At 45.2% G+C, this 14,946-nt stretch overlaps 1 protein-coding gene across 1 annotated transcript in view; it reads right to left on the bottom strand.

The window, feature by feature from the left end:
• Positions 1-1,166: 1,166 nt before the first annotated feature.
• IL1F10 (interleukin 1 family member 10) overlaps positions 1,167-14,946 on the bottom strand; it is a 33,505-nt gene continuing 19,725 nt past the window's right edge. The window contains exons 3-5 of the mRNA XM_023557019.2: positions 13,848-13,933; positions 13,449-13,576; positions 1,167-13,163 (exon numbers count right to left, since the gene is read on the bottom strand). Of these exons, the coding sequence (XP_023412787.1) occupies positions 12,951-13,163; positions 13,449-13,576; positions 13,848-13,933 (427 nt within the window). The 3' untranslated portion in view covers positions 1,167-12,950. The remainder of the gene's footprint in view (positions 13,164-13,448; positions 13,577-13,847; positions 13,934-14,946) is intronic.

Below are 14,946 nucleotides of genomic sequence, written 5' to 3' on the forward strand. Positions count from 1 at the left end.
CTATCTTCTCTTCCCTAACTTTCAACAAAATAACAGAAGCTAGTAGGAGACTTTCTCGATCCCTCATCAGCCCACATTAAAACGTATTGAATGTTTCCTTATCTTTTCCTTCTTCCTTTTTCACACAATAGAAACAGAAGTGTTGTTCTTATCCAAAGCCAGTCCCTTCTCTTTTGCTTTGTGTCCATTTAGCCTTCTAGAGGCTCTCATACCATAAATCATTCTCAATCATTTAGTGATTGAGAATCACTGTATGCCTGACCCCCTGCTATGGGATCTGTATGCATGTGTTTACTCAGTCCTTCCCCTAAAGCCTATGACGAGCTGGTCATATCAGTATATACTCACCTTACTTGCTCAAGTGCTCAATGTGAAAGAAAAATGAAATGCTCAGTGTTCCTGATTCCATTATTAAAGAAAGTCTTATTTAGTTCTTTTTCCATTTCTGCTGGAAAAATTAAGGCCAAGATTTTGCTTATAGTTCAAATAATATTGCCTGTATTGCTAGTCTTCATAATTAAGAAACGAACCAAAAAATCCTGGCAATACAGGACAGCTTTCCTATCCCTCACAGCTTCACTAGGAAAGATGTAGTTCTGCATCATAAGCTAGTTCAAAGAATCCATTTTGAGAGGCAATAAATTGAGAACAACCATGAGACTATCACTTTTTTTTCCTGTGCATTATTGAGACCTGTATGAATATTCATTACCATCACCAAATTTCCCACCCTTCATTAACATAAATATGCCCTTGCAAGTATCATTTGAACAAAAGGATTTTGTAAGAAACTGGAGACTTCAGAAATTATTGTTACATCCTGTGAAAATAATCCTGAAAAACTGTAATTTTAATGTGTTGTCTTAATTGGAAATGTGCTGCCATTGTGGTTTCAAAACATGCCAGCAAATTCATTGAGACTTTTCTAGTCAAGTGGTGGAGTCTAATTTCCCTCACATTGAATGTGGACTGATGACTCACTTATAACGAATAGAATGAGGTAAAGTTCTGTCTGGCTCTCTCTGTGTCAAGACACTCACCCTTGGAACCTAGTCACCATATCATAAAGAAGCTGAGCCCACGTGGAAAGGCCATGTGAAGGTGTTTCGGTCACCATGCTCACCGAAGCTCCAGATGAGAGCCAGCATCAACCTCCAGACCTGTGAATGAGGGAGCCATCAGCCTCTGAGCCACCTGGGCTGGTCTGGGGTAGAACAGAGTCAAGATGCCCCCACCTAGCCCTGCCTAATTACAGATTCTCAAGAATAATAAATATTGTCTCTTTTTTTGTCAATTTTTTTTTTATTTTTATTGTGCTTTAAGTGAAAGTTTACAAATCAAGTCAGTCTCTCATACAGAACCTTTTATACATCTTGCTATATACTCCTAGTTGCTCTCCCCCTAATGAGACAGCACATTCCTTCCCTGTACCCCTTGTTTCGTGTCCGTTCAGCCAGCTTCTATCCCCCTCGGTCTTCACATCTCCCCTCCAGACAGGAGCTGCCCAAATAGTCTCATGTGTCTACTTGATCCAAGAACCCCACTCCTCACCAGCATCATTTTCTGTCTTCTAGTCCAGTCCAATCCCTGACGAGTTGGCTTCAAGAATGGTTCCTATCTTGGGTTAACAGAAAGTCTGGGGACCATGACCTCCAGGGTTCCTCTGGTCTCTGTCAGACCATTAAATCTGGTTTTTTTACTAGAATTTGGGGTCTGCATCCCTCTGCTCTACTGCTCCTTCAGGGATTCTCTGTTGTGCTCCCTGTCATGGCAGTCATTGATTGTGGCTGGGCACCATCTAGTTCTTCTGGTCTCAGGCTGATGCAGTCTTTGATTTATATGGCCCATTCTGACTCTTCGACTCATACTTACCTTGTATCTTTGGTGTTCTTCATTCTCCTTTGCTCCATGTGGGTTGATACCAATTGCTGCATCTTAGATGGCCACTTGCTAGCGTTTAAGACCCCAGACGCCACTCTCAACAGTGGGATGCAGAATGTTTTCTTAATAGTTTTTATTATGCCAATTGACTTAGATGTCCCCTGAAACCATGGTCCCCAAACCCCCACCCTTGCTACTCTGGCCTTTGAAGCATTTGGTTTATTCAGGAAACTTCTTTGCTTTTAGTGTAGTCCAGTTGAAGTCACTAAGTTTTGGGGTGGTTTATTGTACACCAGTAAATAAATGAAAAAATTGCCCTGGAAATAACATGGGAAAAAAAATTTTTGTGTTCTTGAACAGTATAAATACTTATTTCTCTGTTAAATCAGAAGAAAGTCATTGGCACTTTTCTATTCTCCTAGATGTGCCAGAAAAAGCACATGACTCTGCTACTTACAATTTAAAAAGTAATTTGAGAATGTATTTCATGCAATTAACTCAGATGAAAAGTAGCAGAGTAGAAATTTGAATTCTGACAGATTTACTCCAGAGCCCATGCACTTAACCACTAGCTCATACTGCATCCTCACTGTCTTTTCCAACCTTTTATCCTCCACTGGTTCCTTCCTATCAGCTTTTACATTTGCTTAACCTGTCGTATGTTAAAAAAAAAAAAAAAAATTCTGCCCTTAGCCTCATCTGTCTGTCTAGCTACACCCATCTCTCCTTCCTTTCACAGCCAAATTTATTGCAAGAATTTTCTGTAATCACTGTCTCCATGTTCTCAGATTCCACTCATTGCTTAAGACCTGTCATTTTGATTTTTGACCAACCATTCTCCTAAAAAGTGGTACAGGGTCCCTTAGTTCCTAGATGCAATAGACACTATAAACTTTATCAGACAATCTATTATTAGCATTTGGCACTGACTCTTGCTTTGAAACTTGCTCTCCTGTAAACTCCCATGACCCCATGTCTCCTGGTTTTCCTTCTGCCTTTTAAGGCCTCTCTTTCTGACTCCATTGGAGGCTCTTCACCCTTACCTGCCTCTCAAATATCTCCCTATCCTAGGCCGTCTTCTCTTTTAAACTATTCTGTCTTCCTGATATGAATCAGAAGTGACTTGACCACAATGGGCGTTAAGTTCAAATATCTTCTTTATACTCTTATTGTTGTTGTTAGGCTCTGTTGAGTCAGTTCTTACTCATAGCAACCTATGCACAACAGAATGAAATGCTACCTGGTCCTGCACCATCCTCACAATCCTTGCTATGTTTGAGCCCATTGTTGCAGCCACTACATCCAACCATCTCCTTGAGGGTCTTCCTCTTTTTCACTGGCCTTCTACCTTACCAGCATGATGTCCTTCTCAAGAGACTGGCCCCTCTTTACACTGACAACTACAAAATGTATATCTGCATTCCAAATTTCTCTCCTGAACTCCAGGTGTGCATACGTTACTGCTCACTGAAAGCCCCTACTGGGTGTTTATACACACCTCAAAACTCAACATATTTGAAAAGTTGAGCTCATCATCTTTGCCCCAAAACTGTCACCTTGTTGCCCATTATTTCTTATTTCAGTGAATGAAATCACCATCCAGCGATGAAATCATCATCTATCAACAGAAATATCCATCAACAGAAACCAAAACTAGAAACACGGGTATCAGCCTCAATGATTTCTCCTTCACCCTGCATATAATAAATCACCAAAATCTATCAACTGTATCTCCTTAGTATGCCTTCAACCCATTTATTCCTCTCAAATCCCCTGCTACAACTGTTAAATGCTCACCATCTCTCAACTGGCTTGGAGGCGAGCAACACTGGAGCTAGGAAACCACTTGAGAGGCCATGCCAGCAATCCATTCTCCAACCAGCAAGCAGAAGCAACTATTACAGGAGGGAAAACTGATCCCATCACTCCCTTGCTTGAAATCCTGCATGGTGACTTCTTGTGGCCATTCTGTTAAAGACCAGTCCATTTTCCTCTACAGCCGCATCTCTTGCTTTGCTCCCTTTTCTTGTACTCTTTGCTCCCACCATTTGTTGTTCCACATAGTGAATTAGCACAGGGCTTCCTTTCCTGATTTTATTCCCATCAGTTAGAAAGTCATTGGAAATATTGGCTATTTTAGTATAATACACTTTACTACCAACTGCCATAATATTGCCATAACAAATATTCAAGTCTATGGTGTCAGAGTGAAGGTGGTTCCCCCAGGAGTTGCATAGTGTAAAACTTGCATCTCCATACGAGGTAGCTCTGACAGCTTCATACTCATTCTGAACATACAGAAATAAAACTGTTAAAGTCTCTCCCTAAGGTCTGGTGCCATACAATGAGAACGTTGATAAAAGGGCAAGCTTCCACCTACTGCCAGCATGGTATTTGAAGTGAATGGGCTGCACCCATATTGTCTTGTGAGGACCCCCTCAGAGGAAGAGCTCCCACTCTTGTCAAGTGATTGGCTAGGCCTAAGAAGTGCCATCTACAAGGCAGAACACAGCTTTACCCAGAACACAGCTTTACCCAGAACAGAGCTTTACCCAAGAATACAGCAGTAGGGAGAGGAACTCACCCTCTAGAATGGAAAAAGAGGCAGCATCAACCTTGAACTCTTCCCCAAGTTTCTGCTCCACCTCTTCCCCGACACACACTAGCCAGCCCTGAGCAAAACACCTCCTGGCCCTAACCAAAAAAAAAAGAAACCGTTGTCATCAAGTCAATTCCAACTCATGGCAACCCCATGTGTTACAAAGTAAAATTGTGTTTCATATGGCTTCCTAGGCTGTAATCCTTACAAAAGCAAATCACCAAGCCTTACTTCTATAGTGTCCCTGGGTGGGTTCGAACCACCAACATTTAGGTTAGTAGGCAAATGCAAACCATTTGTGCCACCCAGGACCTCTCCTGCCCCTAGTGGAATCAGAACTTCAGTTTTCCAGTCTCCTGTGTCAGGAGGGGGTGTGAATTCTCAGAACCTACCTCCCTGCATTTCCATGTCAGGTCAACCACTTTTCATCTCTCACACGGTGTGTTGGGAAGTAATGAGTGATGAGCAGCCTCTCACAATGAGGATAATTTTCCATGATCTTCTATGACTAACGAGTCCAAGCAAAGAATGACATGTTGGGTCACATTTGTGGCACACGGTTCTGTATAGGGGAGTTATGTTTTGATTCTCAACTTCCTGTTTTAGTTTTTCCCTTTTTTTTTTTTTTGTCATGGAAACACACATATTCACAGCGTCATATCCCCTGATCAGGATCCAACTTCTGTGGGAGTGACTCATGATTTATAACATTTTCAACCATGTGACCAATAACCAGTTGCCAGTGAATGGATCACAATTCATGGTGACCCCGTGTGTGTCAGACTACCACTGTGCTACACTGAGTTTTCAATGGCTGATTTTTCAAAAGTAGATCACCCGGCCTTTCTTCCAAGGTATCTCTGGGTCGACTCAGACCTCCATCCTTCCAGTTAGCAGCCAAGTGTGTTAACTGTTGGTACCACCTAGGGACAGATGTGACAAGCACATCTTAAAGCTGGTGGTGGTAAAGAGAAATCTATTCAGCATTAATGGCCGAAATGGTCACAGAAGAATTGACATTCACATAGTTGAGCAACTTCAAACTCCAATCTTTTCAAGAATCACCTGACGGCTTCCTAAACAAACCAAAAGAGAAAAACCTGTTGCTGTCAAATTGATTTCGACTCATCATAACCCTATATGTGTCAAAGTAGAATTGTGCTCCATAGGGTTTACATGGCTGTGACCTTTCAGAAGCAGATTGTTAGACCTTTCTTCTGAGGTGCCTCAGTTATTAGCCCAGCACTTAACCTTTTTTGCCACCCAGGAACAATGGAGGCTTCCTAGAGATGCAGGTTCCTAGTCTCAGCCCAACAACTTTGACAGTTTGGGGTGGGGACGAAGGAACCTTCGTTTTTCACAAGCATTTCAACCGATCCTGATATAAGTTGCCACAGAATTGAAGAACCCCCAGTGCTCTGAGGGAAAGTTATTATTCAATATAGTAAATGTGTTATGGGTTGAACTGTGTTCCCCCAAAAAGATATGTTGAAATCCTAACCCCCAGAACCTGTGAATGTGGCCTTATTTGGAATAGAGTCATTGTAGATGTAATCAGTGAACATAAAATCACAGTGGAGCAAGGCGGGGCCTAATCCAATATGGCCGATGACTTCGTACAAAGAGGAGAAGAGATAAACACAAAGGGAAGAAGGCCGTGGGGAACAAAGGCAGAAAGCGGAGTTATGCTGCCACAAGCTAAGGGACGCTTAGGACTACCAGAAGCTGAAATAGACAGTAAAGACATTCACCTCAAGACTTCAGCGGAATCATGGCCCTGCTGACACTCTGAATTCAGACGCCTAGCATCCAGAACTATGAGATAATTGATTTCTGCCATATCAAACTACCCAGTTTGTGGTAATTTGTTTCAGCAGCCCTAGGAAAATAATACGGCAAGCAAATATATACTGTCTACCATGTGAAGGACACCTCTAGATTTGTGCAATGTGAAGGGGTAGGTGGTGGAGACATTCTTGGATGAGAATCAGGCTACTCTTGGGAATACCTATGAAAATGCTCTTTGGTCTTCCCTTCATGTTGCATCTGTAGTTCAGAAGCATTCAAAGTCATTGATTAAACTCTCACTGTGTGTTTAACCTTGAACTCGGAGCTTTGGAGGCACAAAGGAAGTATGAGGGACAGTTCTTGAACTTGAGAAGACTGGGAAGTCAAACCTTATGCATAGCTCCTAGAACAGAATCTAAAGTCCCAAACCCAGAAAACCCAGTGCCGTCAAGTCAGTTCCGACACATAGCGACCCTATAGGACAGAGTAGAACTGACCCCATAGAGTTTCCAAGGAGCGCCTGGTGGATTAGAAGTGCTGACCCTTTGGTTAGCAGCCGTAACACTTAACCAGTACGCCACCAGGGTTTCCGAATCTAAAGTAGGATTCAGTAAACATATGTGGAAGGGAGGGAGGGTAGAAGAAAGAGAGTATGGAAACATCAGAAAACCAGCGTAAGTCCTTTTTATCATAATAATATTGCCAGTTCTCAAGTAGAAGGGATTTCTCCAGTTCAGAACCCATTACCTCAGACCCTTTGCTTTCTGATGTTCTTTCTCCAAATTCTTGAATCTGCACGCTTCCAGCATTAGTGACCTGCCTTAAGCCCCTGCCCTTGCTTTCCTCAGCCTGTCTCCCAGAGACTAGGGCTCTAGTTGTGCTTCGCTTCCCCCGGAAGTCCTTCCAAGGGCTGACCCTTTCCCTAAGTTTCCCAGTTAGCATTTGAACCACTGAGCAGGATGAAGAACATCAGACAGAGTCTGCCCATGATTGGTACCCCTCTTCCTACGGAGCGCCAATAATTGCCTGCTCATTTCTGTATTTCCTGTACTCTGTCCACTAGGGTCCCGACTGGACAGCAACGGGTTATGGCTACCAGCCTTTAGAACATATCTTGTGACATATTCCAGTGCACAACAGCCTTTGCTAGAACTCCAGGCATCCAGGCCCCTTTGTCACTCCCACTCCATGACCAGAGCCTGGGCTATGGTGTCCCAGTGGAGCCGGAGGGGACAAGTGTGTGAAAGAATGAGTCACTGCCTCATTGCAGATTGCTATTTTATATGGAAGAGCAGAAGTGGGGCACAGAGAGAAGGGTTCAGGCACATGTGCTTTGCTCCTCTACATACAAGCACGAAAAGTGAGTACGTGTTTAATATTTACCTTCTTCCTATGCTTTAAGCTCCTGGACAGCAGGGGCTGTGTCCCTCTTGTCAAGGGGTGCTGAGAAACTATCATAAGAAGGAAGGAGTACACAGAGCTTCAAAGTCTTCACATGACCCCATCTGCTCTCACACACTGAGGACTATGTACGTGTTGTGAAGCAGAGATTCATGGCACAGAGGCTGACACACGGTAGATATTAAGTTCTTGAGGAATTACATTTAATTGCTCAACGCAGCTCCGGCCCCAAAAATGCAGCGCCAACATTGATCTCTGTCGCCACCTGGAGCCCAAAGGCTGCACTGCTGGCTCTCAGCCTCAGAAGTGGGCTCAGGGCATCCTGTCCCTGGATGGCTTGGAGTTTGCACCTTTAAGGACAGAGATTGGGATTTGCTTTGGGGATAAAAACAAAACCAAACTCATTGCCGTTGAGTCGATTCTGACTCATAGTGATCCTATAGGTCAGAGTAGAACTGCCCCATAGAGTTTCCAAGGAGTCCCTGGTGGATTTGAACTGCTGACCTTTTTTCATTTGCAGCAATAGCACTTAACCACTATGCCACCAGGGTTTCCTGCTTTGGGGATAGATACCAAAAAACCAAACCCATTGCCACCAAGTCAATTCTGACTCATGGTAATACCATGTGGTATAGGCTGGAACTGTTCCATAGGGTTTTCTTTGCTGTAATCTTTACAGAAGCAGATAGCCATGTCTTTCTTCCACTTTGCCTAAACTGGTTGGATTTAAACTGTCAACCTATGGTTAGTTAACAGTTTTTGCTACTTAGGGAATAGATAGGCTTTTTATTTTGATAGAATCACTAGAGGAACCCTTATAGTTATGCAAATGTAAAATCCAGCCAAAAATAGAGTCAAATAACTCCAGTCCTAGTGCTTCCATTCAAGATGGTAACTTTTCAGCTTAGGTTGATTATACCCGTTTCTGTTGTGTTCATTTATGAGATAGTTGTATATTTTAGCAGAATAAGATCCAGGAAAATTGATTTTCCATCAGAGTTTTCTTCACTTTTATTTTTTATTCCCTAAATCTGGGTTTAGACTCCCATAGGCTTGCTGTGTGTTGTTCGTCCTGCAGAGTTTTGTGTATGACATTCTGAGCAATTGTTATGGAGCTATTGTAATGGGTGGGCATGGAATCATGAGATGATAATTTGGGTTAAAAGGGAGGGGACTTTGCGTCTGAATCCTAGCTGAAGTGACTTACAAAATATGGGTTACAGGAGAACCTAAACACATCACCTACCATTTTGTTTAACATTTTTCCAGAGCTTCTTGGAATAGGCCAGGCCCTTCATGAATCGACACCTGCCTAGGTCTAGAGCCTCTGTGGACACACACAGCACACACGCAAACACGCTCATGGAATTCACGTGCGCACACGACCACATGCTCACACGTGCACATGAACATGCACACACACACACATGCATGAAGACACATGCACGTGAACACAAACACTCAGCCACTCTCAGGATTTCCTTCAGGCCTTTGTGCAGCTGGCCCCTCTGCCTTGAACATTCTCACCTGCCCCTCACCTAGCTAGCCCCATGCATGCCTGCTTCCCCTCAACCCTTTCCTGACCCCCTTGGATGGGGTCACCTGCCCATCCCACCACCCGGACTCCCCGGTGCTGCCAGATTGAGCAGTCATCCCAGTGTGTTCCAATAGCCTCTTTACTAGTCTCTGTCTCTGGACCTTCCTGTTCACTCTGAGATCTAAATAGTGTAGAAGACCTGAAGGATGCTTCTCCGGAGTATTTACATAAAAATAGCCTTGATTGGCTCATTGTGGAATGAAGCCTTCAGTGTGTTGCCAAGGAGAAGAAGGGATATAATAGACAAGGCTTGGCATATGCAAGAATATTCCTGCCATCCCCACCGTACCCTCAGAGGCAGCTTCCATGTCTTAAAATTCCCAGTGCCAGAACATCCCATTGTTATTTCTACCAGAGTCTTTCAGAATTTAAATCTAAGGCTCCTTCAGTGCTGTCTGGAGTCTCTTCTGATTGTTCCATAGAAAGTAGTCAATAAATGTTAGTTTCTCTTCATACACACATAGTCCCCCACTGTCTTAATCATCTAGTGCTGCCATGACAAAAATACCACAGGTGGATGTCTTTAACAAAAAAGAAATTTATTTTCCCACAGTGTAGTAGCTTACAAGTCCAAATTCAGGATTTTGGCTCTAGGAGAAGGCTTTCTCTCTCTGTCGGCTCTGGGGGGAGGCTCTTGTCATCAATTTCCCCCTAGTCGAGGAGCTTCTCAGGCCCAGGGATCCTGGGTCCGAAGAACATGCTTTGCTCCTGGTGCTGCTTTCTTGGTGGTGTGAAGTCCCCAACTCTCTGCTTGCTTCCCTTTCCTTTTATCTCTTGAGACATAAAAGGTGGTGAAGGCCACACCCCAGGGAAACTCCCTTTACCTTGGATCATGGGGGTGACCAGAGTAAGGGTGGTGTTACAATCCCACCCTAATCCTCTCAACATAAAATTACAATCACAAAATGGAGGACAACCACACAGTACTGGGAATCATGGCCTAACCAAGTTGATACACACATTTTTGGGGGGACATAATTCAATCCATGACACCCACCCACACTCTGTGTCCTGGAAGGTGGAGACCATGTCTTTTAAGTCACTTCTGTCCTCTTCTTCCCCCAAGCATCTAATACAAAAATGGCATATACTAGATGCTCAAAATGTTTTTTACTTAAATAGAGAACTTGATTCAAATTGAAGCAGGGCCCACGAGTGAGAGGAGGCCTGGGTATGCCTCAGAGGTTGTGGGCACAGTACACCAGAGAAGGGTTTAAAGCCAGTCAAAGGTGAGCTTCCTTGGAAGAAGAAGTGGGCCGGCGGTGGAAGGACAAGCAGATATCAGGCCTACAGGTGAACCAGAGCACAGAAGCTGAGGCCAGGAAAGTGCCCAACAGAAGGCCTGGGAAATGAGAGGGGGAGCAAGGAAGAAAAAAGATGAGCTCAGGCCCTAGTAGCCATCTGGGTTAATCCAGTGTTGATCACATGGATCCAGGCTTAACATCTGGGTCCTCCTTCAAATACTTGGGTGATGGCCCCACCCACCTTCCCACCTTAATTTTCGGCAAGTCCTGGGTCTCAGCCACACCTGGTGACTCATCACCCCAGTTCTTCTCCTTCCAGCCTTTATGAGCTGTTCTTGCTGCCCAGAATGCTCACCTTCCCTGCCTGGAAAGCTACTACTTTTCCTCTGAGGTTCAGGTTAAATGATCTTTCCTTTGTGGAACCCTCTCCACCGGCTCCCACCTCTGGGCTGCCATGGTGTCTGTCCATGCTGCTACTGCACTGCCCCTCATACTGGATCATCAGCGTCCAAAAGACCCAAGTGGTTGTCCACAAACATGTTCAGGATTTTGTGCTCCATCAGCACTTTCTGTGTCCCAGGAGCTGCTCTGGGCAGATGTACTGGTGACAAAAAAATTGAACAAAAGATGTGATCAAAAAGCACAGAGTCCCAACATATAAACATAGAGTTACATTGCCAGGGGCACACACAGGCCACAGACAGGCAGCTTGAGGAAAGAGAATACACTGACTAAAGCCATAAAGCCTATCATGGCACTCCTCTGCTTAAAATCCTCCCTTAGGATTCCATGTGGAGGTACTTTGGAAGAAAGTCCTGGCGATCTGCTTCTGAAAGATCACAGACATTGAAAACCCTGTGGAGCGCTGTTCTATTCTGACACCCGTTGAGCCACCATGAGTTTGGATCAAACTGGCTTTGTTTTCTGACCACCCTGCAGAATGTTACCATTGAATACCTACTACCCCAGCCTCTATCACCTTGCCCTTACATGTTTTCTTGTTTATTTGTTCAGTTAATGTTTCCTCAATCATTTATCAGCTCCGAAGAAACTTGGTTTTATTCACCATTCTATCCCCAGCTTCTAGAGTAAGAATGGAATAAAAAATGTGTGGAATGGTATTGAAGTCAGAAGAGCCAGTTTTTATCTTGAGCTCTGATATTTACAGCCTGTGTGAACTTCAGCAAGTTATTTCACTTCACCTAGCTCCAGTTTCATTTGTCAAGTGTGGGTAAGAATGCTGGCCTTGCAGGGTCGTTCTGAAGATGAAGACATACTGCTCTAAAAAGTCCTGGCCCATGGTTGGACTCAGTACCTGTTGGGTGGGTGCTGAGTGGCTGTACTAAAGAGGAAGATGGTCAGCAGCCCAGCCCTGCTCTGAGCAACAATACCATGGGTTGCTCTAGCATGAGCCCTGACCACAGATTCTCTACAACATGTAGAGGGATTGGCTTTGGGCTCTGAGAATGAGTGTTAGTTCCAACCACAAACTTTCCGCTGAGTTCCAGCCCTGTACTTCTAGCTGTAAGAAGTCACCTGAACTCAGAGTTTCCACCAGAACCTCAAACTCAACACATCCAGGACAAACTCATTTTCCTCTCCCTCACTCCTCCTGCTGGCTTCTCACACATCAAAATCAGCAGACAGCTGATGGTGCTGATCAGTCAGTTGAATGACCCATTCATTGTGAAGTAACCAATAGAAAAATCAAAAGACTTGAACTAGAACTAAAACTGTAGTCAGCCCAGGGCATAGTCTGCTGACAGAGGAGGAAAGATGGGTTCTCCAGGTGTTTATAGAGGCTCTGGAGCAGACAGATGTAGGTGAAGCTGTGGCCAGCCTTCCAAGAAGAACTCACCAAGTCGCCCACACCCCTTGCATTAGACACTGCTCAGAGTGCTGGACTGAGGCCTGTACTAGTTTCCTATTGCTGCCATTACAAATTACCACAAATTTGTGACTTAAAACAACACAAATTTATTATCTTATAGTTCTGGAGGTCAGAAGCCTGACATGAGTTTCACTGGGCTGAGATCAAAGTGGCATCAGGGCTGTTGTGTTCCTTCTGGAAGCTCTAGAGAACACACTCCCTTGCCTTTTCAGGCTCTAGAATCCACCTGCATTCACTGGTTCATGGCCCCTTCCTCCATCTTCAAAGCCAGCAGCATCTTCCAATCTCTCTCTGACCCTCCTGCCTCCCTTTTATAAAGATATTTATGATCATATGGCCCACCCAATAATCTAGGATAATCTCCCCATTGAAAGGTCTTTAATTTAATCACATCTACAAAGTCCTTTTTGCCATGTAAGGCCTCATATTTACACTCTCCAGGGATTAGAACATGGACATCTTTGGGGCCCATTATTCTGCCTCCCACAGGTTTCCAGCAGGGTGAGCTTGATTTGGAGGCACCAGGCAGGCACTCAACCTTCTGCCTCCCTACCGACTTTGTTCAAAGTAGAATTCAGTGCGGGCCGAGGAATCACTCTCCTTGGCTAGTCGTACTGGCTGTCGGGACTCGGCAGGGCCACAGAGAAACCAGCCAGGCCAGGCAGCAGCCTCAAGCCTGAAGGCGGAGCCAAGGCTGCTCTGGAAAAAGGTGAAGCGTGTGGCCCCTTCACCGCCCTTGTACAGGTCCTCGATGTTCACGGCCTGTGGGGAAAAGACATCCAGCTGCAGGATGAAGCTACCAATAGGTGTCAGCCCTAGCCACCTCGGGGCTGGGCCAAGAAGGGATTTGGCAGAGTAGATGTTATGGAGGAAACTGCCTTCTGCAGCTTCTGAAGGGCAAGGGTCTTGGTATTGGGGCCAGAGGCAGATGCCAGAAACCTGAGGTAGGGGACCTGGAGAATCCACAGATGGGGCCGGAGATGCCAGGACATCTTGAAGGCCGAGCCAAGAATACAGGGTCTCTCAGAATGGGGAGGGGTGTCTCACCTCCAGCTGCAGGGAAGGCCCCTCTTCTGTCTCCACACATGCCAGACAGCGACTCCCACCATGGATGCCCAGAAGGATGGGGACCTTGGTGCGGTCCAGGGCTCTGTTGGGAAGTATGCAGATCTTCTCTGGGATGGAAGAGAGAGAAGAACCAGGAGATAAGGGGACCCCAGATTTCAGGCTTGAGGCAAGTGAAGGTTTAGGCAGGAGGAGCTGGACCTGGCACACCTGCTCTGGCCCTGCATGCAGGCTGCAGGATGACCTGCAACTCCTGACAGGGTTGAGAATCCCTCACTAGGCTATGACCCTCTGGAGGAAAGGAGGGGGGAGGAAAAGTGAGGGGTTTATGGTAGATGGAGGATGGGGTGAGTCCCAGGGGCTTGAGTCCCAGATGCTCACCGGCACAACAGTTCTCTGCATCCGAGTCTCCCACCAGGACCTGGCCATCTCTCACGTAGAGCACCTTCTGATCCACATCCTTAATTCTGGAACAGGATGGCAGTGCTGATGGCCTGCACCCTTCAGGCAACCCTCAGCCCCAAAGCCCTTCCACCTCCATGCTCTGAATTACCAGACTAAGCACTGATGGATTCTCCTTTTTTCAGGAAGAAATGGGGGCGCTACTCCATCCAACAGCAGGTAAAGACTAGGTGAGTCTTAAGGCAAGGGAAGGCCTCCTGGGCTTGTCATTTTCAGAGGCTTAGCTTCCCGTCTTCACCTGACTTAGGCACCATCAGGGCCCTTGGAGGAGTGAGAGGAGCCAGTGCCCTCTGACAGGCAGTAAAGAGAATTTTCCTGCCAATCCAAGTGCTTTTCCATCCCCTTCCTGAATAATTTCCCATCGGTGTTCAATTGGTCCTGGGAGCCTCAACCCAGATTTTCTGGGCCTACCTCAATGTTTCATAGCTGTTTATTCTCTTCAATAGGAGTCCCTGATGGCGTAAACAGTTGGTGCTCGGCTAACTAATCAAAAGGCTGGCACTTCGAACACCCAGAGGCACCTCAGAAGGTTTTGCTTCTGAAAGATTACAGCCTTGAAAACCCTATGGAACAATTCTACTCTGTACACATGGGGTCACCATGAGTAGGGGCCAACATGGCAACTGGTTTTTTTTTTTTTTTTTCTTCAGTAAAGGAATTATTTTAGTGTATAGTGAAATGTGATTTGTTTTTGAGATATTTTAAAGACTTTACAGGAGAAAATCTACAGATCAGGAAAAAAACTCTATATTACATGAAGTATGCCAATATGGCTTCTCCAGCTCTGGGCCTGAGTAAAGTGTGCTCTGGGCAGGGCCTTGCATTACTGGTACCAAATACAGGAGGTCAGCAGAGAGCATAGCCTGATTATAGTCATTGTGATTGGCTGTGGCTGTAACAATCAGCCTCGGAGGGCAAATATGTGCAGGGAAGGTGGAGGAGAAACCATGGTGAGCGTGTGGAACATCGAAGTCACACAGTTATTAGCTCAGTTGCCTGGCTGGTTTCAAAGGTGCCC

This window comes from Loxodonta africana, chromosome 15 (genome assembly GCF_030014295.1).
Source record: "Loxodonta africana isolate mLoxAfr1 chromosome 15, mLoxAfr1.hap2, whole genome shotgun sequence".
In the NCBI taxonomy this organism is placed as follows: Eukaryota; Metazoa; Chordata; class Mammalia; order Proboscidea; family Elephantidae; genus Loxodonta; species Loxodonta africana.